The sequence below is a fragment of the Lissotriton vulgaris genome, chromosome 4_1, assembly GCF_964263255.1.
Source record: "Lissotriton vulgaris chromosome 4_1, aLisVul1.2, whole genome shotgun sequence".
NCBI classification, from domain to species: Eukaryota; Metazoa; Chordata; class Amphibia; order Caudata; family Salamandridae; genus Lissotriton; species Lissotriton vulgaris.
Window position 1 is genome coordinate 1,800,410,574 of NC_141691.1, and position 25,113 is coordinate 1,800,435,686.

The 25,113-nt window shown below is 50.5% G+C and overlaps 1 protein-coding gene across 1 annotated transcript in view; it reads left to right on the plus strand.

Moving 5' to 3' along the window:
- LOC147724578 (fibrocystin-L-like) overlaps positions 1–25,113 on the plus strand; it is a 1,433,379-nt gene that overhangs the window by 88,405 nt on the left and 1,319,861 nt on the right. The window contains exons 4-5 of the mRNA XM_086966122.1: positions 17,998–18,151; positions 18,357–18,450. Of these exons, the coding sequence (XP_086822248.1) occupies positions 17,998–18,151; positions 18,357–18,450 (248 nt within the window). The remainder of the gene's footprint in view (positions 1–17,997; positions 18,152–18,356; positions 18,451–25,113) is intronic.

Below are 25,113 nucleotides of genomic sequence, written 5' to 3' on the forward strand. Positions count from 1 at the left end.
AGGTGCCGAAGGCTGCACTCTCCTGGGAGTAAGAATGTTTGTCGGGGCACGTTTATCACAGGCGCTCTCAATCCACCTTGTATACAATTCCTCTGTCATATCAACATTTGCAGTAAAGCTAGGAGCAATTGATGTTAGAAAATTCCCCATTTCCTCCCCATTTATATTTTTTTAAGCCCTGACAGCAATCTTTTCCCTTGGTTTGACTGCAGCTGGATTCCAGGATCCCTGGTGGAGAGAAAAGAAAATAGCTGCATGGTCATACCATGAGAGAGGTAACACTTCCTGCAAATCCAAACCGGCATTGTTGGAGAAAATGCTGTCTACCGTGTGCCCAGCTAAATGTGTGGGACCCACTACCCTTTGGTCAAGTCCACCGTCCCCCAGAAGACCAATCAGTCTTTCAGTGTCCGTATCTAGGGCATTCTCTAGATGAAAGTTAAAATCTCCCATGATCGTAAAGGTGTTCGCGCATAACCCTTCCTCCAGTAAAGCACCCAGTGACTCCAGGAACAGACCTCTGGGCCCTGGGGGCCGATAAATTAGGATCCCTTTAAAGGTGTCATGGGGGAAAGTCGCACACTGATAGACAGTGCTTCACATGTGTCAGTAGAGGCAATGGAAAACAAGGGCTCCAGGCTGCAATGGTAAATACCAGCCAGCCCACCTCCCCTTCCCGAGGGCCTGAGGTGCTGTCTGTCCATGCCTCCGTAATGAAGGCCATCATTATTTGATGATCCTCCAGCAGTAGACTGCACTCCAGGCCATGTTTAACCAATGACCTGGCATTTAGCAGTAAACATTTCACGGGGGGACGGCTGTACACAGCTCACTTCCCTCCTAGGAAAACAACAGGGTTGGGCCAAGATCCTAGGAAGGGGGCAGCTAGAGCATAAGTCTGTAAGCTTGCCAGGCCCAGTCCCTGGATTGAACCTAGGACAGCATGCTTCCCCCCGCCCCCAGATCCAGGCCCCTGAGCACACTTGGAGAGTAAATAAGCATACCTGATGATCCCAAACCAGGGGGCCTGGCCCTGAGCCCGACCCGAGCGCGGACAGGCGCAGACAGGCTTGACTTAGGCGCGCCTGCGTCGCGCCCACTGCACGTGTCCCCTACGTGGTCGCGGCAAGCCCAAGTTAAGTATCATTCCTAAGTCCGCCCGCCCAATCACGGCCCAGTTCCCAGCTTCTATTCCTCCAATCAGCAGCGTTCCTACTCTGCGTCTGCAGGGAATCAGGAAGGACGGCAACCAGTGGTGATCCCTTGAGCCCGGTAAGATTAGGCAAAGTAAAGCACAGTAATTAGAAAATTAGCAACAAATCAAGCTTTAAAACATAAAAAAAGACAGCGTGGCCTGGCGAGTATTGAACACAACCCGTACTCCAGGAGTCAGCGCTGCGCGATCGTTCACCCCAGTTAAATGTGAGTCCTGAGTCCGCACGCCCAATCACGGCCCAGTTCCCGCCTCCTATTCCTCCAATCAGCAGCGATCCTACTCGTCGTCTGCAGGGAATCAGGAAGGACGGCAACCAGTGGTGATCCCTTGAGCCCGGTAAGATTAGAAAAAGTAAAGCACAGTAGTTACAAAATTAGCAGCAAATCAAGCTTTAAAACATTAAAAAAGACAGCGTGGCCTGGCGGGTATTGAACACAACCAGTACTTCAGGAGTCAGCCTTGTGTGGATGAACACCTTCCTCAGTGCTGGTACAAGTCCTTGGTCCTGTCACTCTTCTCTGTTCCATCTTGCGTGCCTGTGGTGGTTGTCTGCCCTGTGGCGTCATGCCACGCTCTTCTCTTTCTTCCGACCAGGTTTTCCCTTGGAGGTGGCGTCCTGCCACCTGTCTCATGTTTGCTCCACATGGACATCTCACTGGTCGCGTCGCTCCTGGGAAGGTCTCTCTTTTATTTTGCGGACCTGTTGCAGGCCTGTCCTGTCAGTAGGACTTGCATGTGCTTCTTGGGGACTTCCATTGGCACCATTCCTTCCTCAGGGACTGTGTGATGATCAGAGTCTCCTCGCTCAAGTGCGTCGTGCTGGAGCCTCGTGGCTGCGCCGTCATGGCAGCTCCTTCTTCCTTTCTTCCGGTGCGCTTGTCTGGACTGGTCACTTTGCGTGACGGGCTTCTCGGTTGCAGTGCGTTGTGAAGTCCGGTCACATGGTGTGTGCGACTCATGTCCTGCCTTTCTTGGGTCCCTGACGACTCCGTCTTGAGGTAGTGGCAGGTCGGCTTCACTTTTGACACGCATCCGACTGCGCCCTTCGTTTGCTTCACTGGACGCACTGGCTACGCATTCTCTTCTTCTGTCACTCCTGGAACGGTGGCAGTAGTCCTTAAGCTGCTGTGCACTCGCTTGGTGCTGTGTGCTCCTCTTCAATCTCGGTGCAGTAGAGATGTGGTTGCTCTCTGTACTGCGTTCAGCGGTGCTTCTCTCTGTGGAGATGTCTCTGTCTATCTCTCTCCTGGGGCTCTGCCCATGTGGTCAAACATCTGGGTGTATGCGTTGGTGCACCTCGGATCTTGCGTACTTGGTCCTTCACTGCGCCTCTGTCTAGCACTTGGTGGGGTTCTTTTCTAGGTTGCGGTGGTGTCTATTCACTTCTAGAGGTGTGTGGCGCAATTCTTCTTGCTTGTGGTGGCGTCCGATAGCCACTGGGGGTGCGCATGTTCTTCTTGGGGCTCTTGTGGGGCTTGCTGCTTGGTTACACTTGGTTTTCTGGAGTCTTTGCAGCTTCCTAGGGATTCTCTCTCTCACTGAGGGGGAAAGTCACAGTTTCTCCCCTTCATAAGGGATAGGCAGCCCACGAGGCGTGTGAAGCTCTCTTAGCAGTCTCTCACTGTGGTGGCCAGTTGCTGCTGAGGGCACATCATTCTTCCCAACCCCTCCATGTGGAGCAGCTCAGTACAGGTGGGGCACAGTGGCAGCAGACCCAGGCTTGTGTGCAGTTCTGCACCAGCAGGCAGAGCAGCAGGGTGTTAATTTACAGGTTTTTACTTTTTTTCCATTTGCTCTGGGTGATGTCGAGGGGCATTACAGACTTTGTTCTGCTGGGCAGCGCGCTTGCAGGGATGTGGAGCAGGCAAAGCAGAGGATGTGGTCCATTGGCTAGACTGCCATCTTTGGTGATGGAAACCAGGGTTCGAGCCTCGGGGTGCGTCCACATCCTGTGAATTTGGGCAAATCACTTAATATCCCCATGCCTGAATGTGTAATATAAATACGGTTCTCATGTAAAGCGCTCCAATACCTTCGGGTCGAGTTCACGCGATATATATATATGCTAGGCGCTACAGCCACCACTGCTTTCAGGTCACGGTGGCTTTCCTCTTGCCACTGGGGATGCCGGTTCGCGGCCTTGCTCAGCACTGATGTGGTCCCAGCTCTCTCTTCATTTACCCCAACGCCTTCTCTACCGGTGCAGCCGTAGCACTGCACAGTATACGAGGCAGCTCCACCGCAGTTTACCTTTGTGTGCATCACAGCAGCCGGTGTGAGTGTTGGCTGGTGTCTTCAGGGAGGGGTAGGAGCCGTGAGCTGCTTGCAGTGGCTTCTCTTACCTCCCGGGTAGCGTCCTTTATGAAGAGACCACTGTACTGGCTTCTGCTACAGGCATTACCCCCACGATAATATTGGACTGAGGTTACGGAGCACTTTCCTTCAGTCGCTGGCGAGGATGCAGTGTCGTGAGACCACCGCTAGGGCGCTGCAGTCACTTTCGGAGGAGGTCAAAGTTCTTTCCGCCAAAACCGCAGGTCCCACTCTGATCCTGGAAGTCTTCTTGGGAAAAGCGAAGGTGCGCAGTGCCGGGAGGCTCACCTCTAGACCCCGGTCGGGCCCATCACTTGGACTTACTCCGGTAAGCGTTCACTGGGGCACACCAGTAGGTGGGGGGGGGGAGAAGCACTGAAACAGACACCAAAATAGTGTGATAAAGGCCGCTTTATTGGAATCAGGTGCACCCTGAACAACACCCACCTGGCCTGTGCCGAACAAAACTAATGCTCACTAAATAACAACTGCCTGACAGCCCCTCACCCCACCCCTAAATGTATCCCCAACATTGTAACCGAAATACAAATATCCACTCAACAACCTACCCCCCTACCGCCCAACAGCAAAGACCTCAGTGACCTCAATGACCTCAACCCCCACCTACTGCAACATAGAGAAGCTCTGTTCTATCGTAGAGCGTAGCGCGCTCACCAGGAGCACCACAGCTTGTTTTAAAACTCCTGTTTTGTCTTTTCAGTTCGGAATTGATTTTTACATTGTACCTTGCTTTTAATTCATTATTCACCTGCCGCGTACCTGCACATAATATTGTGAGAACACCGCGTTTGGAGCGGGTCCCTTTCCCCTTTGAAATTGCACCACATCGTCAGAACAGCGGACATCTTGAGTGAGGGCTAAGGATTGGAGCGGTCTAGTTGTCACAAGGACGCTACACCGGTACTTAAGCCAGGTAAAATAGGCGGCCGAACACTTGGAAACTGCCATTTGGCTATTTGGCAACATAGAGAAGCTCTGTTCTATCGTAGAGCGTAGCGCGCTCACCAGGAGCACCACAGCTTGTTTTAAAACTCCCGTTTTGTCTTTTCAGCTCGGAATTGATTTTTACATTGAACCTTGCTTTTAATTCATTATTCACCTGCCGCATACCTGCACATAATATTGTGAGAACACCGCGTTTTGAGCGGGTCCCTTTCCCCTTTGAAATTGCACCACACCGTCAGAACGGCGGACATCTTGAGTGAGGGCTAAGGATTGGAGCGGTCTAGTCGTCACAAGGACGCTAGACCGGTACTTAAGCCAGTCATGCTGACGCGCAGCGGGCACGTGCGGCGGGCTCGCCAGAGCATCGCCGGAGTCACGCCAGAGTCCAGCCCGTCTGCGCCCGTCCGCGCACGGACGGGCCCGGGGGCGGGGACCTCTGGCCAACGGCGTACCTACTCCTCGGAGGAGTTGCGTAATTTGGATAAAGGTGAGCTACGCCTGGATCATGTAACCCTGATGAAACTTAGGAAGTACGCAATATCTCTCCCCCATAATGGGACCCCCTTAGGGCTGTACTCTACACTGAAAATAGCTAGCCTAAATACCCGCTCGCTCCACTGCCACCACGTGGAAGTTTACAATCTGCTTCAGGACAACGATATAGATATATTGACCCTTTCAGAGACTTGGATGGGCGAGAACTCGATCCCTGACATCATTGTCGCTCTCCCTAGCGGCTATAATGCTATATGGCATAACCGCCTAGGAGGTGCACGGGGGGAGGGGTAGCGGTCCTTTTTAAAAAGGCTCTGCTAGTGGAAAGACTGCTATCAGAGACAGTCGATCTAGCTGATTTGCTTGGGGTAAAGGTCACCTTGAATAACTCTTGCTGGGTGGTGCTATCAGTTTATCGCCCACCTAACTCAACCCCACTTTTCTATGATCTTTTTGGTCCCATTATGTCGGACTTATGTACCCGATATACGAAAATCTTAGTAACAGGAGATTTTAATCTACATTGGGATAAGTCCCACTGGGACCTGCCTATGCGCCAATTGGACACCATGATGTCAGCTCTAAGCTTCAAACAACTTGTGGAGGTTCCCACACATACCAGAGGTCATGTTCTTGACCTCGTGTGGACCACAGACCCAAATGTGGCCCTTAAAGACGTTGCCCCATGCATATGGTCTGACCATCATTTAGTATCCTGCGAGGTACGCATTAACGGCCACATAAATAACTTACCGCCAGAAGTTAGGAGAACCCGTAAATGGGCAGAGGTTGATTTGATAACCCTGACCAAGGTGCTCTCGCCAATGGATCAGTCTTTGGGCCCGGGACGTAGTCTGGACCGGGAATACGCGGATTTAATGCGGAGCCTGACTCAGGCTATCGATCAGATAGCACCAATAAGAACATAGCTAATAAAGGGACCTGGTAAAGGGGCTCCATGGTTTACGCCATCATTGAGGGACCATAAAAGGAAGCTTAGAGCGTTGGAAAGAGGATGGAGAAAAGCCAAGCAGGACACAGCTAGGAACCTCTACCGAAACTTTCTTCACCTATATAAAAAGTCTATTGCTCTAGCTAAAGCAGAATATTATGAGTCCCGCCTAAGTAAGGCAGCTAATGTCCAGAAAGAGACCTTTAAGATTTTGTCGGAGCTGAGCAAAAAACCCGAAAGCTCCCAGTCTCCCATAAATTGCAACATCTTCCAGGGATACTTCTTGGAGAAAGTGAGAACCATTATCCAGGAAATAAAGAGTGGCATGGCAAATGGGATGGCTATACCCACAGCCCCTCATAAACCGGCTGACTGTACTATCGCACTGTTTCCAGAGATTGATATATTGAGTCTGGAGCAGTTGATGGGTAGAATCAAATCCGGCTCCCCAGCAGACCTGTGTCCACCCAGTGTCTTTCGGGTAGCTCGCCCCTTATTGGAGGAATGTATCATCTCCCTCCTCAACAGATCCTTGGAAACAGGGTATCTACCAGCTGAACTTAAGGAAGCACGTGTAAGACCTCTACTGAAGAAATCAGGCGCAGACCCCGCAGTGCTAAAGAACTACAGGCCTATCTCTCAGTTGCCATTCCTCTCAAAAATACTGGAACAGCATGTATTAAAATCCTTGTCCATGTACCTGGAGTCTCACCATCTACTTCATGAACGACAGGCAGGGTTCCGAGCTCATCACAGCACCGAGCTGGTGATGCTCTCGGTGCTGGATGAATTGAGAGGCATGGCTGACTGCAAGAAACCGAGCGCCCTGATTTTGTTAGATCTTTCAGCGGCGTTCGATACCGTCAGCCATGCCCTGCTTTTGGATAGATTGAGTGACTTCGGGATCAAAGGCCTGGCCTTCAGATGGTTGCAATCCTTCCTCTTGGGAAGGACCCAAAGGATACAACTGGGGGACGAAACATCCGAGGTGGGGACTTTAGAATGTGGGGTGCCTCAGGGCTCGGCCCTGTCCCCACTTCTATTCAATCTCTACCTGCAACCTCTGATTGCTTCCTTGGCAAGCATGGGCTGTAGAGTATTTAACTATGCGGACGACACGCAGCTGTTGCTGAGTGTCGATAACACAAGCGCCGCACAACTCCAAGCCCAGAATATCTTGAGGTACACTGTACAATGGATGACGGAAAATCTTTTGAAAATCAATCCAGATAAGACCGAGGTATTGGTGATTCCATCTACCACCTCACCATGGTGTGACCTCTACTGGCCTGCGGAGTTAGGCCCGGCTCCAAAACCTAGCTTAAATGTAAAGAGCCTGGGGATCAAACTGGACTGTGATCTATCAATGGCCAGTCAGATCTCTTCCGTGGTGGGAAGCTGCACTAATATCATCCGACAGCTACGGAAGCTAGCTCCCGTCATTTCTCAATCCATGATGCGCTCAATCGTAGCAGCCACTGTTATCTCAAGGATAGATTACGGTAATGCTCTCTATCTCGGTCTGCCAAAAACCCTGACCAATAGGCTACAGGTCATCATGAACGACGCTGCACGACTCATCTTCAGGCTCCCAAGATGAACTAAAGCATCTCCCCTGTTACAGAGCCTGCATTGGCTCCCTATCAAGAGCAAGTGGAATTTAAGAATCTGTGCACAGCTCACAAGGCAATCTACGGTCTGGCACCCGCCTACATTAAAGATCGCTTGGTGGTGTACAGTCCAATGAGAATTCTTAGATCCTCAGATTCTCAGTTATTGGTCTGTCCCCGGCACAAACTTGTAACCAAGGGAGGGAGAGCCTTCTCTGTGTTAGTCCCCCAGTTATGGAACACGGTACCTGAGACGCTGCGCAGGGAAGGGAACCTCCTACGGTTTAGAAAGGTGCTAAAAACACTGCTGTTCAGAAGAATCATGAGTGCTATATAGGCCAGTGGATGCCTTTTATTCTGTGATTGCCAAGTTATTGTTCTTACCACCGATTTCCGAGCGCCTAGAGACCTGCAGGTGATTGGGCGCGATACAAATCCAAAATAACAATAACAATAACAATAACTGATACAGCCCCAGGCCTCCTGCAAATACCCCCCTTTCTTATTAGGAAAAACGCCACCAAGTAACCGCACCTGTTCCAGCGACACCACAACTCCTGACACCTTACCGCCCCAGTGCACCATCATCCAACAAAACCCCCCCATCAGGCCACAACCTAACAAGGACCCCCCGCAGGGAAACACCCCCCCGCAAAAAACTCAGGGAGGGAGGGACAAAATGTTCTCCTCGGTCACCCGGCTGCTGTGTCACTGCACCACAAACGGTGGGCAGTGACACAAAATGTCCGGTTATAAACTGGACCAGCCCAAATGGAGCCCAAAAGGAGCCCAACCAGCCCACCCAGCCCTACCAGCCCAAACACGTCAGGACCACAGTGCTCTCCTGCCCCCCCCCCCCCTACTGTCCCAAACTTCCCCAGGGGGGCAAGCCTCCCGATGGTCGGCGCCCCCCCCCCAAATTCCCATTGGGGCACACCAGTAGGTGGGGGGGGGGAAGCACTGAAACAGACACCAAAATAGTGTGATAAAGGCCGCTTTATTGGAATCAGGTGCACCCTGAACAACACCCACCTGGCCTGTGCCGAACAAAACTAATGCTCACTAAATAACAACTGCCTGACAGCCCCCACCCCCACCCCTAAATGTATCCCCAACATTGCAACCGAAATACAAATATCCACTCAGCAACCTACCCCCTACCCCCCAACAGCAAAGACCTCAGTGACCTCAATGACCTCAACCCCCACCTACCGATACAGCCCCAGGCCTCCTGCAAATAACCCCCTTTCTTATTAGGAAAAACGCCACTCGAAAGCCGCTTAACGACTTTCGACCCCCCCCATAGTACTCCTGCCTCCTGGGATACCTGAGCACCCCCAACTCTCCATCCAACGCCTCCTTCAGCTGCACTATGTACAATTCCATTCCATACCTAGAGATGTGAACCCCATCCTCCCTGAAAAAATAGACCGCTCCGTAGCGCAACTCCGGGTGCTCCATCATACCTACCCCTTCCTTGGCACAGAATTCCCTCATCTCCCTGTTAATCTTCCTCCGAGCCCTGTCAATAGCCCCTGGGCGCTCTGCTCCCCTCCACACCCGCCTGGGGATAAACTCGGACCAAATCACGAAACAGCCCGCCCACTGCTTTTTGATTTCCCTCAGGTCCCTCTTCATTTGCTTGACCAATGCCAGCCCCTTACACTGCACCAGGTAATTTTCGCCCAAATGTATCACCACCACATCCGGGCACACCCCCCCCGACCACCGTATTCAACAAAGGCATCAACTCATGCCAACGCCTACCCCCTTTTCCTCTCCAATGACAATGATACAATCTTTCATCCAGTCCCAAATTGAGTTTCCGATGTCTGTCCCATTCCGCCTGTTCTGCCCGTTTGACAAATGAGTGGCCCACAATGTACACATTCAAAACTGCCACCTCCGGCCCCACCACAGCACCTGCAAAGACATACATATCAGAAGGCGAAAATCAATGCACAATCCCCCCATCCGCCTTCCGCATCCTCACGTACGTCCGGTAACAGTCCGACTTCCACCTCCCCAGCCTCTGTATCTCCTCCTTCCCCCACCCCCTTCGTGCCGCCTACGTCGCCGGCCCGATCCGAAAGGAATGCGTCCCAAAAGCCAGTGGGTCCTCACCCATGTACCGCAGGGCGTGCCGCAGAACCCACAACGCCTGAGCCGCCGTCACTCTGCCTCTGCCACCTCAACCAAAAACCTCCCCCTCCCTTACACACTTGCTTGCCACCAGCCTCCTCCCCCACGCCGCGGGACACACCCCCTCCTGACTGCCTGGGCCCAACACCACCCAAGTCCCTACCCCCGTTGGTCCGTCTTGGAGCGACGCAAACGCACCGCCACCTCCTGCGTTCGCAACTCCACATCCTCCCACAACACCCCCGCCTCCCTCTCGCGCCCCCAAACTCCGATACTCGGAACGCTCCAAAAAACAGCCAGGACATCAGGGTGGAAAACAACACCGTCTCGTCCCCCATCCTTGCACACCGCTGGCAACGCACCAATGATCGCCTCCAGTAAGGCCACCGTGATGGGTCGACGCAACCGCACTTTTGCACCCCTCTCCCTCTCCCACCCCTCCAGCAATCGGGTTCCCAGTTCCCCCGCCGACGGGGGGTATCCCCACCACAGCTTCCCCATGAACGCCACCGCCGACAGTTTGCCCGCAATCGTCATCCGCGATAAACCTTTGTCCATAAGCGCCAACATGAACCTCACCACCTGCTCCTCGCGCTGCCACCGGTCCCCCCGCCTTACCGCGCCAGACAGAAGAAATTCCTCCCAGGCCTGATCGTACGCCTTCCAAGTAGATACTGCCACCGACGCCTTCACCAGCTGAAAGACCCGGCCTCGCCCACCGACCACAGTTCCTCCGGGACCGGCGTCCTGACTTCCTCCGCTGCCGTGGCTAGCCCATGGAATCTCTGCCACTGTGAACGAGACAAAGCATCCGCAGTGTCATTGTCCACCCCTGGGACGTGGCGCGCCTGAAACAGGATGTCATTATCCAAGCAACGCAGCAAAAACACCCTCATCAACTTCAACACCTGCGGGTCCCGCACCAACTGTCTGTTCACAACCTGCACGACGGCCATGTTGTCCACCCGAAACAACACTTGCTTGTGCGCCAGCTCCGCCGACCACACCGAGACTGCCACCACCAACGGAAACAATTCCAAAAAGGCAATGCTCCGCCCCCCCCGCTTGCCACTGCGCCGGCCACTGCTCTGCGCACCATTTACCATCCCAGTACAGTCCGAAACCACCGCCGCCCGCTGCATCAGAGTACATGGTGACGTCCCACTCCCAGTCCTCCGCCGGTGCCATGGGCACCCCATTGAAACGTCCCAGGAACGCTCGCCACATGCACAGATCCTCCTTCATCCCCACCGACAGGCGCACATGGTGATGAGGCAAGGTCAAACCGGACAACGCCAAACCGAAACGCCGGCAGAACGTTCGGCCCGCCCGCACCACTCGACAAGCAAAATTCAAATGTCCCAACAGCACCTGCACTTCCCGCACCGTCACTTTCCTTTTTGCCAGCATTCCATGCACTAAGGCCAACATCGCCGACCTCTTGTCCTCCGGTAGACGTGCTTCCATGGCGACCGAGTCGAGCTCAATTCCGAGAAAGGACAACACCGTACTGGGACCGTGCGTCTTCTCTGGCACCAGGGGAACACCAAAATCCCCCATCAGCCCAGCCGAAAACCCTCCCAAAAACCTTGATGCAGCACCGCAACATCCTCCGCCTGCGGATATGCCGCACACCAGGGCTCCATCCGCTCTATCTTAACCGGCGTACAAGCCTTTGCCCAAAGCTCCGGCTCCCCCCCTCTGCCTCCCCTCCTCCCGCCACTCTGCCCCCCCCCCAGATTGTGCACTTCCTTGGGCAGGCAGCTGTACCGGGGGGCCCCCAACCCCCCAGCAACGCAGCACTGGGTGACGCCGCCAGCATTTTGAGCACTCGTGCCGGAAACGGCACACCGTCCGCCCACACGCTCCTTTATTGAAGTCCCAGCAAGCCCCGACCGTGGCCTGGCCGCTGGACTCACCCTGCCCCCCCCGGGTGGGGCGGGCCGCAAAGGGGGGCGGCACCAGCGGCAAACCGCTGGCTGTATAGATGATGCGGCTGAACTTGGCCCCGCCCATCGTCTGCTGGTACAAGTCCAAGTCCAGCTCCCCCCATTGTGCTTTCGGATCGGCTGCCATGCGCGCCCGGAACTCCTCGTCATAATGTGACCACGCGAAACCGCCGTAGGTCACCTGTGCCCTCCGCACCACATCCATGTATTTGAAAAGCGCGACGGATGCGGTCCGGAAACTTCTCACAAAACACACTTGCGTATATGAGGAAAGCCGCTGACCAATTGTCCAGCGTCAGAGGCACGTTCGGGCGTCTAGCTAATTCCTGCTCCTCCTCTTTTGACCCCTCCTTTGACGTCAACTCCCTGTGCTGTAGCTTCAGGATGTCAATGTACTCCCCTTTCCATATCTTCTCCTTCGTTGCTAGTGAAAGGTGTGCTCCCAGCGGCTTAGTCAGCCCCATGTACGGCAACTTACGCACCGGCACCACACACCTCTCCTTCCCCCTCACGTCGTGTCTTTTGCGCCAACCGCTGCCGACCCGCCACACGCGCCTGACCCGTCGCCACCAGCTGCCGCGCCGTCCGTACCCACTCCTGCGTCCTGCACGTACCTACCGCGGACTAGACGCCACCCGTCTCCACCCCCCGAACCAGTCCCCACCGAAACCTGCACACAGCGCCGCTTGCCACTCCCCGCTCCGTTTCCCACCTTACCTGGCGTCAAGGTCGGCGTCCTCGCCGGATCCCGCCGCCTAACCAGTGGAGCTGAGGGGGCCGTCACTCTGACCGCATCTTCCCTTGCCGGAACCTGTAACACACTGCCAACAACAATACTCGCCCCCCCTCCTCCCGAATCTCCCCCTCCTCCTCAGACTCCCCGTCACCAACATCCACACACCCCCGGCCACCTCCTAGGGGTTCCAGCCGGCTCAACCCCGCCTTCTCCCAACACACCCGCATTAGGTCCACCAAATCCACGCCCCCCCATGCCCCGCTGCCACGCTCGCACCAAAATCAGAAGTATGTGCATCCACAATCCCACCCCTGCCCCTGGCGGCCGTAACGACCATTCGGGGGGCGGCGGCGGGGACGTCTCCCGCCTCCATTCGTTGCGGTCACCTGCCAGGTCCCTCGCTGGAGCTCGACCGCCCGTACTAGACAGAGCCGGCCCATCTTCTCGGTGGTGCGGAGCCGCATGTTGCTCACCCGAGCGCCTCCCTAACAGCTCCTGCCAAGGAAAAAAGGTGGAGTCCAGCATGCCGGGGTGGAAAAACTGGCCGTCACCTCCCCCCCACGTGCCCCCTCTCCCCACACGCCATCCCTCCCCCATCCCTGCGGCGCCCCCCGCCCCCACCCCACCGAGTGACCACCTCGCCGCGACGGGATCCCCCGCCCACCTGACCCCATCCCCCTTCCAGTCCCAGCCCACCGGCCCCCCCAGCCCCAAACGAGGCTCTGCAACCCCCACGCCCCCACAGCTGCCCCCCGCCGCTCACCCACCTCCACACCGTCTCCACCACTCCCCCGCCGCCTGTCCCCTTCCACCACACCTCCCCGCAGCGCCCGCCCCGGCGACGGAGACCTGCTCGGGCCCACCGCGTCCCCTCCCTCCTCTGATGAGGACGAACCCCAGTCCAGGTCAGTGTCCCCCCCTCCCCCCCACCCCCCACCTCCTCCAACTCCGATTCCTCAATTAACAGAGGGGAGCCCGCCCCCCCCTGCCATTGGCCCCCCCTGCTCCTCCCGAGGGGCCACTGCTTCCCCCCCGCGTCCCGCCCCCCCATCTGCCCCAGCACCTCCCCCTGCCCCCAGACCCACATCCCCCCCATCCACACCCCCCTCCACCGCCATCGCCTGACCCCCAGAACTCGCACCCCCCCTGCCCTCCCAAACCCGGATCCTCCTCGCGGGCCGTCCTCTCATCCCTGGTCCCCACAGGCGCCTCCCCCCTTCCTCCCACCCCATCCATAAAATCAAATGCCTTCTTAGAACCCCTTCGCCTGGTCCCCCCAGCTCCCCCTCGTGCCATCCTCCGCTGAGCCTCCGCAACACGCTTCCCCCCGCCTCTCGCTCCTCCGCGCCCCCCCGCTCTTTGGAGCCGGCCGCGGTTGAGACCGCGGTGGCTCACAAGCCAGCACCGCTGCTGCGGCGCCGTTGGCAGCGCGCCGCGGCGGCCTTACCTGGAGATCGGGCCGCACGAAGTCCATGCGGCCCGCCTCTCCCAACAACTGCAACACCTCGGCCACTCTGGGGTCCCTCAAGGCCGCCATACCGCCGTAAAGACCGCGTATCGCACTCCGCTACCGCTAAACACTGAGCCCTGACACAAGCCTCTCACGCCCGCCGCCGTACGCCTCAGGCCTATGCACACAAAATTTTCACAAAATTTTCTCCTCGGTCACCCGGCTGCTGTGTCACTGCACCACAAACGGTGGGCAGTGACACAAAATATCCGGTTATAAACTGGACCAGCCCAAATGGAGCCCAAAAGGAGCCCAACTAGCCCACCCAGCCCAACCAGCCCAAACACGTCAGGACCACAGTGCTCTCCTGGCCCCCCCCTACTGCCCCAAACTTCCGGGGGGGGGGGGGGGCAAGCCTCCCGATGGTCGGCCGCCCCCCCCAAATCCCCATTGAGCATGCACAGGCCACGGCCGCTTTTCCAGTACGGCGGGCTGTGCCTGGTGCAAGCTGGTGGCCGGGGGCATGGCCGTTGTCCTTGTGGCCGCTCCAGGAGGCGTTACGGGCTCACTCTCCTCCACTGATGAGAGAGGGGGGGAGTTGAGCACCGTCCTTTCCTTTGCCAGCAGGACACTCAGTGTCTTATTTTGCTGCTTCAGGACACTGCTGGCGAGACGCTCCTCGCGGGGCACAGAGAGAAGGTGCCCAAGGGGGATGCAGTTGGCAGTTTCTCTGCAGCACTTGGGGCTCCACTGGTGGATTGCTGTGGGGCATGTGCACGGGGACAGCTGCAGGGCCTTACCGATGGACGCTGAAGTCTTTGTCCGGGTGTCTTTTGCCCCGACTTTCCCTAATCGTACTGGCAGCGGGTGTGATATGGGGTGGTTATGGCTCTCAGATCGCAGCGGGGTGGCTTGTCGACCTGGAAGTTCACATGGCCGGGGCTACTGCTTTATATGCAGGTCCCCCAGGGTTCCTCTTTGTCTCCTCTTCTTTTCAATCTCTATCTTCGCCCCCTTCTTTTTTCTTTGAGGCAGTGGGACGTTACTGTATTTAATTACGCGGACGACCTGCAACTCATCTTTTCTCTTAATTCCCCCTCTGCTATCTCCAACTTTCAGGCAGTCATGTCCCACATTCTCCAGTGGATGGGCCATAACCAGTTAAAGCTGAACTCCGGGAAGACGGAGCTCCTTCTTCCTGGTAGGAGCGCCACCTTCTGGGGGCCACAATTCTGGCCGGCGGAACTGGGCCCCTCTCCCCCTCCTGTAGCTTCGGTGAAGAGCCTGGGGGTCACTATTGACTCCGCCCTATCCCTAGGGCCGCAGGTGGGGACCGTGGTCTCGTCCTGTATCTACCAACTGCGCAGGATCAGGAAAGTGGCATACCTTCTTACACCTGATGCCCTCCTGCAGGTTATCATGGCCCTCGTCCTCTTCCGCCTAGATTTTTCTAATTCGATCTACCATGGTCTGCCTAAAACATCGACGGCTAGACTGCAAGTGGTCCAAAATCAGGCGGCGAGATTGGCCTTAGGGATTCCGAAGTGGCAATCCGCCAGGCCCCTCCTTGTCAAACTCCACTGGCTCCCTGTCATCTCTAGGGCAGCCTTCAAGATCGGCTGCCTTATCTTCAAGTCATTAGCTGGCCCCTGCCCCGCCTTTGTGAAATCCCTCATCAGACCCTACTGCCCATCCCGCAATTTGAGATCCTCTCACCTCCATTTCTTGACCGTCCCTTCCTATAAGCTCTGCAGATCTGGAGGCCGGAGATTTGCCTACCTGGCCCCCAAGCTCTGGAACTCTTTCCCCCTCTCTCTTAAAACTTCTAACTCTCTGATTCTTTTTCGTAAATCTCTAAAAACTTGGCTTTTCCCCCAATCTGGCTAGTCTTTCTGTCTTCTTTACCTCCAACCAGCGCCAGGAAACCCATGGTGTCAGTGCGCTTTACAAGCACCCCTTACGATACGATACGATACGATACGACTGGTGACGCCTGTGGTGGGTGGGTTTAGAGTGTTTTACATCACAGGCTAAACACTAGAATGTATCCAGCCGGATACTACAGCCTTGACACCCAGACCAGCTGTGCCTGTGTGGCTGGAAGTGCTCCGCTTCTGTGGGACGTAATCAAACAAGAGTGCCTCCCACTAATCAATCACAGCCAAATTCAAGGCAAGTTGAAGACGCTATTTGTCGTTTTCAACAAGGTACTTTTATTTATACCAGTTACTTTTTTAGTTATACTATGTTTGTCAAACACAACATATGATGAGCAGACAAGACCTGTACATATCATGAATTTTAAACAAAGTTAGGTTATTCAATACAACACAATGTCAAAATTAAATGTTGTCCTGAATGTGGTCGCAATTATACAAAAATCAATGTGAAACAGACAGAAACATTGGACATATATAACAAATACATGGTGCAACACATTTTTACATAAGTAGAAGGTTTGATTAAAGCAAAAAAAGTGGAATGAAAAGAAAGGAAGAATTAGGAAAAGGAGCGCGAAAGTAAACTGCCGCAGAGCCCTTCTTTCCGCAATAGACAGCCGTCCTCATCAACCTTGAAATCACTTTCCCGCTGAATTAGCTTCTTTAAAAAGCGGTAGGTTTTAGCTGATTGTCACATCATAAGGATTCTTGCCTCTTCGCTTATTCATGATACTTAAAAACTTTTTCCTTTTTGTAATTCTACAGACAGATTAACTATGCCCTGATGAGAATCCTGATAGTTAACCCCTGGATTCGAAACGCGTCGGCCAATTAGAAAAGGACAATTTATTTTCAAGCTATTGCTGGCGACAAAAAAGAGTCTCGAATTTACTTTCGCGCTCCTTTTCCTAATTCTTCCTTTCTTTTCATTCCACTTTTTTTGCTTTAATCAAACCTTCTACTTATGTAAAAATGTGTTGCACCATGTATTTGTTATATATGTCCAATGTTTCTGTCTGTTTCACATTGATTTTTGTATAATTGCGACCACATTCAGGACCACATTTAATTTTGACATTGTGTTGTATTGAATAACCTAACTTTGTTTAAAATTCATGATATGTACAGGTCTTGTCTGCTCATCATATGTTGTGTTTGACAAACATAGTATAACTAAAAAAGTAACTGGTATAAATAAAAGTACCTTGTTGAAAACGACAAATAGCGTCTTCAACTTGCCTTGAATTTGGCTGTGATTGGTTAGTGGGAGGCACTCTTGTTTGATTACGTATATATTTAGGCCCAGCCTCCTCACTTGTCCTCTAAGGGTCAAGCTCCCCTTGTTCCTCCGCTTCTGTGGGACAGCACTACTCCCTTCTGGCTTTATGGCAGCCTGCTCAGAGACCCTGCGGGTGCTGCATGCAGTATGTGGCATAGATATGTCAAGTCCTGGCATACTTTGCAGCTCCCGTCCTTCACCAGCATCTTGATAGTGGCACCGTTTTCTTCTCCATTATGTGTTTTGTTGGCAGCTGGTTCGGGGGACAGTTAGGCTACTCTTCCCCCACAAGCAGAATAATTGGCAGCAAACACCAGGACAGGACCCCTTCCTTCACCATTGTAAAATTGTGGGCCCCAGGTCCACATGCTAAGTGATAATAATGCAGACACAGTGAGTATGCGTAGTAAGCTGGCCACAAGCATGTGCACTCAGGCCCTTTTATTAGAAGGCCAACGTCACTCATGACGCCTGTCTTGGATGGGTGTGAGTGTGGCCAGCCCTCAAGACAGTGACTGGTAAAACTGGCGCTGCAGAGACACTAGCACGTGTCCAGCATTACACTGCAACACCTTCTGCCTGCTCAGAATAGGTAGAAAACGTCAATAGTTTTCTCCCCGGAATGTATACAAAATAAGTGAGGATACTGACCCGACCCCAATGTACACCCCAACCCACCCAGTATCCCCACACCAAATTCCAGCCACCTCGTAATGAGGGCCTTAGTGGTTTAATTTTCAATCTGCCATGTTCTCGACTGCAAGTTACATTGAAGCCAAACCGGCTTCTGGTTGGGAGAAAGCGTCAAAAACTGAACGATTTTCCACTCATAATTCATCTAGAAAAATATCTTTATAAAAACGCTAGGGTTACTTTAAAACCTTATATAGTTTATCTGATTGTGAAACAAACGTGTCTATACAATAGTTCATTTGTTTCCCCTTTTCAGGCTTCGCTGACTCCAGCCAGTTTGACTACAACGGCGACAACAATAACAACAATAACGAGGGGAACTCAGTACTGATGGTATCGTCGACTCAGTCTTTTCCGTGTGATGTGGAAAAAGCTGCCAGTCACTCCAACCTATTAACGTGCTACACCCGGTAAAATATATATTTTATCTTAAATATATTTCATTTTACATTTCAGATCTAATTATCGTTTTTCTCATGCAAGTTCAACAAGAATTGGAAAGTAATAACACAAATTATAAAGGATAAATACTTTCTACAGTGAACTCACTTGTATATAAATACCAGATTCATTGTGCGTTTACAAACATTTCTCGTTCTTTCCGTGTTTTCCCAGAGCCATGCCACAGGGTTACTATACAGTGCAAGTCAGCGTCAATGGAGAGCTCATCCCGAGCTACTGGTGGGGGTGGACTTGGTGGTACTTTTATGTAAGTAATTATCTGGTGATATATTGAGTGCGATTGTTGTGTAATATTAAAAGACACACCATAAACCCACAGCTGGGCGCGTGCCGCCTGGTTTGTTCATTCACGTGGCAACTGAAGCCCAAGAGCCAGTGGTTTTGGTATTACATCTGAGACGGTTAAGCTTCATCCACTGGATGACCTCTGTTAGGCATAGTTTAAAATTAAATTCTGCCTTAGTGAAATCTTTCTCCAGGGATAAGATCAATTGCGTATGGTCAGCGTATGCTGTTACTTCGATATCGAAAGAGGAGGATATCACGGAGATGAGAGGGGCCATGTATATGTTAAATAGCAGAGGGCTGAAAGAGGAGCAATATAGGCCATATATTAAAAGAGAAACTTGAGTGGGAAAAATAAGCTCTAACGATCTCACAAACTGTGGGCATAGAGAGCAGAAACCCGTCTAGTTAAACGAGTCTTAAAAAGCTTGACATATCTACAGCTCAGAAAATAGAAATCTTGCAAGAGTAGGGATCAAAAACACTCCTCAAATTACGTTCTCATTGAGTTGGATAGCACCAAATGCTATTGACAGTGGTAACAAATGGCAGATTTGGGATATAAGCACTTTATAAAAGACACATCATATTTACTATACAGTATTGTTTTGCATAGCTTAAGTATGCACAGCATGGCGCTTTACACACTCTTTACGAAGTCTAGAAGTGCAGGCTATGACCTTACAGAAACTGTAGACATTCAGCATAAACATATATAGGGATTTCAAGTTTAGAAAATATAAATCCAGATCATACATTTATTCCACATTGTTATACCTGGCCTCCTTGTTGTGGTTTACCTTAATATTTGCCTTCAGACCACCTGTTGTTGCTGACTGTGTTTTTGCTGGCCGTAGGACTCTGCACAGTTTACCACTGCTTACTAATGCTAAAGAGCTTTTACTGTTTTCCTAATACATGGTAACATTGGCGTCTATTCAATTGGCATATTTAATTTACTTTTACATCACTAGTAAAGAGCACCTGTGCCCAGGGCCTGTAGATTAAATGCTACAGGTGGGCCTGCAGCACTAATTGTGCCACCATTTTAAGTAGCCCTTTCAACAATCTCAGGACTGCCATTGCAAAGCCTATGTGTGCAGTATAAACTGCCATGTCAACCTGGCAAAAAAAACAACATTTTGCTTGGTCGAAACCTTACTTTCAATTCACAAAAGTCCTGAAAAACCCAGATGGCAGGGTGTAATGTATTTAAAAAACAGGACATGTGCTTATACGTTCTAGATGTCCTGGTAGTATTAAACCCTTAAATTCATTTTTCGCTACTGCATGGCCTGTACCTCTCAAGGATAACATTGGGATTACCTAATTACAATGTATAGGTGTAATTTCCAAATGGAAGATATAATTTGTTCAAGTTTGTTGTCTCTGGAATCCTAATTTATAATTCAAATTTATGGCGAAGTTGGATCTTAAATTACAAATCATCAAATGCCCCTTTTAGAAAGATGCCTTTTCTTGTCCTTGCCATTTGGTTTCTTCACCTGTCTCTGGTCACATGACTGGGTGTAGTTGGCAGTTGGGCTTTGTGTATTCCTCCTAGACAACTACACACAATGGGAGCTTAGGTGGGACTAAGTGGGCCATCACTACACCTGAATGGACTGTGTCCTGTCTCCACACAAAGGGTGGCATACCCCCTGTAGTTAGGCTAGAGCCAAGAAAGGCAAGGCATCTGTGCACTTCAAAGGTATGCCTCTAGAAGCTTCTCCCCACTTACCTCAGACACAACAGGTCCGATTCACAATGGGAAACTGAGACAAAAGTCTAATAATATGACTTTCAATATTCACAAAGGGCATTTACTACTCGCTAAATGCCCTTTGTGAATACGAAAGTCGTAAATTATGACTTTCATCTCAGTTTACCTTTGTGAATTGGCCCCAATCACTTCAGTACACTTCTGTACTTTTGGATACTCTGCCAGGAAGATGGACTGCTGTGCTGCTAAAAGGACTGCCACTCTCCTGGACTGCTACTTTGAAGGAACTGCTGCCCTGCTGTGCTCACTTGCTACCCTCTTGCCAGGGTTAGAGGGACTAGACCAGCATCTCTTGAACCCAGAAGCCAGAGAGACTTCAAAGGCTAGTTGGCTGGTCTCCTGATCTGAAGCCTCAGGGACATAATAGGTTTCCAACCTCCTTGCATCTACACTTGAACTCTGCCATATGTGAGTTTACCTCGCCAAGTGGTGCCATCCTAATCCTGGACCCTTGGAAGTGGCTCTTCTCTCGTCGATGGCAGCCTTGATGACAGCGCCAGTCTCTGCAACTCATCAGAACAGACACATCACCAGTTGCATACCACATCCCGAGGCTAGGACTTCGCATCCCAAGCCCCAGCAATAGGATCCTCAACTACGATGCACCAGGACCTCGCATCGCAGCCCCGCCTCATCTCAGAACTGCTGTATCACTTCTACTGCACGGTGCATCTTCGACGTGGATCCGCACAATGCTCTGCAACCAGGACCATGGTACTTTGTTCAGTGGGCCTAACTGAATATTTATAGCTGGCCTACAGGCAATCGGGGTCATCCTGAACTTGCAAATTTGTCCCCATCTGGCAAGGCCAGATAGCTCCAGTAGGAGCTTGGCTCTATTTTGGCTTAAAACCTAAAAATTGAGTATCTAAGGTTTTATTGCTGGATTTCTGTCATAATGGTCTTGTTTTATTCTTTAAAGAAAGTTCTATTGTTCTAACCTGGTCTGGGATATTTTTGTATGGTGTTTTCACTTTTTTACTGTTGGAAGTGTTGCACAAATACTTTACACATCGCCTCTAAGTTAAGCCTGACTGCTCTGTGCCAAGTTACCAGAGTGTGAACACAGGTTAATTTGGAGTTTGCTTGTGCCTTACCCTGACTAGGATTGTGGTTGCTGCTTGACCAGTTTCACACCCCAGACAACCAGTAGCCCAATTTCTAACACACATACCTAATTGAATAACTTCCATGGGAAGGAGGGATTCACTGTAACACCATGGACCTCAAGCCATAACATCTGCAACAAAAGGTTACATTGCCATTCAAATATAAACTGGACTTTTTTTCCAAATGCTCCCATTATGCGAAAAAGTTTACACTTGTCATTTTCGATAAATATAATATGTTTGCTCCCAAATACTAACATGCCTACCTTAGAGAAGCAATTAGCTTGGCAACAAACACCACATGTCATTTTCTCTAAATATTTGGCTGATATTTTATGCAATTGTATCCGTTTTGTACCCAAATTCTAACCTTTGTTTTTTTAGTAAATAAACTAATAGTTTCCCCAGCCTTCTGCTTGAAATTCTCTAAAATTCAAAATTGTGTAAGTATGTGGCAGCATTTCCCCCCAGTAAATCACTACATCCCCACCTATGCACTTGCTATGTTCTGTGCTACTATTTCACATTTAGATATACAAATGCACATTCTTGAATGCGCAGCTTTAGTCATATATATGCCCAGATTCAGCCATTATTTCTGGGAACTTCCTTGTTTGCATATAGGAAGGGGAGTTAGAGGATAGTCAGCTAGGTTCGTCCTCCAAACAGTAAGTCAAAACAAAAAAGGTTTCTGTTTCCAGATACCCAAGAGCCTAGCTCAAAGAAGTAGTACAGTCAGCACACACTGGGGTTGACCGTGAGACATATGTTAATGTGTATAAAAAAGGAGAATTGGTCCTTTTTTTAGGTGTCCCCTCACTCACCGGGGTTGCCCCACGGTGACATGCTTCATCATTGGGGCCATCCCAGTCCTCTACGGGCTGGGGCGTGCTACGACTTGCGGAGTTACGTAGGAGCACTTTTAAGGACTATGTGTGGTGCATGTGTTATTGTGGGGAGTGGACTATGTGTTGTAAGATAAAAATCCTGCCCAGTAGGTTTTCAATAAACTTTATTCCGGCCTCTAGGTGGTAATATTAAAAACGGGGTGGGGAGATAGGCTACCCTAAACTCAATGTGTTCAGATGTTTCTATCAACTCCTATAGTCGACATGTTTCGTGCATACCCCAAGCACTTCTTCAGGACTACACAGGGACCAGCCCTGTGTTCGCCACTCCTTAACTCTCCAATTTAGAATTAATCAGAATTACTTTTTAAATGCAGCAAACTATATTAAGTTCATGCAGACAATACCTACGTATTTTGTTTCCAGAAAACACGTGGTTCCTGTAAGATAAAAAACATCTTAAAAAATCATGGGGTGAATACCCCCAAAAACACATCACACATAGTTGGCAGGCAGAAAATATGGTGATTTTCTGTGATCTAGAAAACGGACATAATGACCGTGGTTATTTTCATGCACAAAAACGTGACTTATTTCGTGCATAATAACGTGAAAAAAAACGTGAAAAAAACACACCACTCTCAGTGACACACCCAAGCATTCATCAGTCACACTCACTCATACATACTTTTCAAGAGGCCTAACTGGGCCCCATGGAGTCGGAGGGGTATCGATATCCTAGCAACTCTGATGGAAGAAGAAAACGAGGTTTTTGTAAATAACCACAGGTCGGCGCCGGATGGCGATAATAGCCACATCCTTTCTTGGGCCCCAAAAGCCCCGTCCAAACTTACTTGTGCACCGGATACCGCCCGCATTCAGGCACCTACTTGTGTCCCTCCGGTCCGGATGTTATCGGACTGGGGGATGCGGTGTTCTATATGAAGGAGTGTCGTTACGCTGTTCACGCTCCACGTGTGGCCACCCTAACGTGAACTAGAGCGTAACGCGCCTACCGCCTCTAGACTGTGAGGCGGCCATCTTGAGGGTACCGATTACGTTTTCATATAACGAAAACGTTTTAAATGGTGCTCTAAGTTCATGGAAGTGCCTAAAAAATAATTTAGGATGATATGTGAAATATGATACATATTATCAGGCATTAATTCCGCTTGGTCATTTTTCAAGTGCATCCATCACATCTTAAGTGTGCAAAGCGCTGGTGAAAGGGGTGTCCAATAAATATCATTCTTTCTATATGCTTTTAGTATATAGTGTTTAAACACTGTTGGTTATTCCTCGCTTTTTGTTAGATGATATAATCTTGCTAAGATTCGCAGAGTGGATTAAGTTACCCTTATCCTTGCTCACAGACAGTTTTTGAAACAGAAGTGGTTATGTTGCTCCATTAGTCTGTTATCTTATTTCTTAAATAGACTAATGATAAATCAATCAAAATAAATGGATTTTGCGAGAGGAGTCGAAATAACATCATCGGTGTTTTGAGATGTGTCAGTTCGGTAATCATATCGACACACATGATGCTCAATGAGTTTTGTTCTATATGAGTAGACACTCATATCAACAGAATTCTTCATGTGAATTGACCCCAGGGGATATTGTCATTGAGTCCCACAATGTGTGAACGGAGTCTGAACACCCAACGTTGTTCTTTCTCAAGTAGTTTCTTTTCCATGTCAGCATGGGGCTGTTGGGTTTCCAAAACTACCCACCGTAAATCGTTGGGTGTGTGTGCCATTTCTAAAAAATGTGTGGTCATCTTTGTGTTCGAGTGTTTACACCTGAAATTGCTTCGATGTTCCACCATTCTCGTGTTGACCTTTCTGGTGGTCATTCCTATGTAATGCAGATTGCATATACATGTGATCATGTATACGACCCCTGACGTGTTACAGTTCGAGAAATTCTTCAGGTCCCACACAAGGCCTGTGTTACATGTCACCTGTTTTGTAGTTTTGGTAAGGTGGCATACACTACAGTTAGAACATGGGTGATGACCTACTGGTAGTGGATGCAGTCTTCTGATCGGACCTTCCACATTCCTTGGACGCGTATGAACCACCAGATCTTTTAGGTTTTTTCCTTTTCGATGACTGAACATAGGTTGGGTGATATTCAGACCTCCACTGTTCAATGTTTTCCAGTGTTTTTTTTTACAATTTTCGTTACCTGTTGTGAAGCTACCGTGTAGGTAGTGATGCAGATGGGTCTTCTTTCAGAGGTGTCTGTTGGTGGTTCCTTTTGTTTTGCTTCCAGCAGTGCCTCCCTGTTATTATTGGATGCTCTTTTCTTTGCTCTTTGAACTATCCTTTTGGGATACTGTCTTTGTTGTAGTTTTTCACATTCCTATGTAATCTGCATTACATAGGAATGACCACCAGAAAGGTCAACACGAGAATGGTGGAACATCGAAGCAATTTCAGGTGTAAACACTCGAACACAAAGATGACCACACATTTTTTAGAAATGGCACACACACCCAACGATTTACGGTGGGTAGTTTTGGAAACCCAACAGCCCCATGCTGACATGGAAAAGAAACTACTTGAGAAAGAACAACGTTGGGTGTTCAGACTCCGTTCACACATTGTGGGACTCAATGACGATATCCCCTGGGGTCAATTCACATGAAGAATTCTGTTGATATGAGTGTCTACTCATATAGAACAAAACTCATTGAGCATCATGTGTGTCGATATGATTACCGAACTGACACATCTCAAAACACTGATGATGTTATTTCGACTCCTCTCGCAAAATCCATTTATTTTGATTGATTTATCATTAGTCTATTTAAGAAATAAGATAACAGACTAATGGAGCAACATAACCACTTCTGTTTCAAAAACTATCTGTGAGCAAGG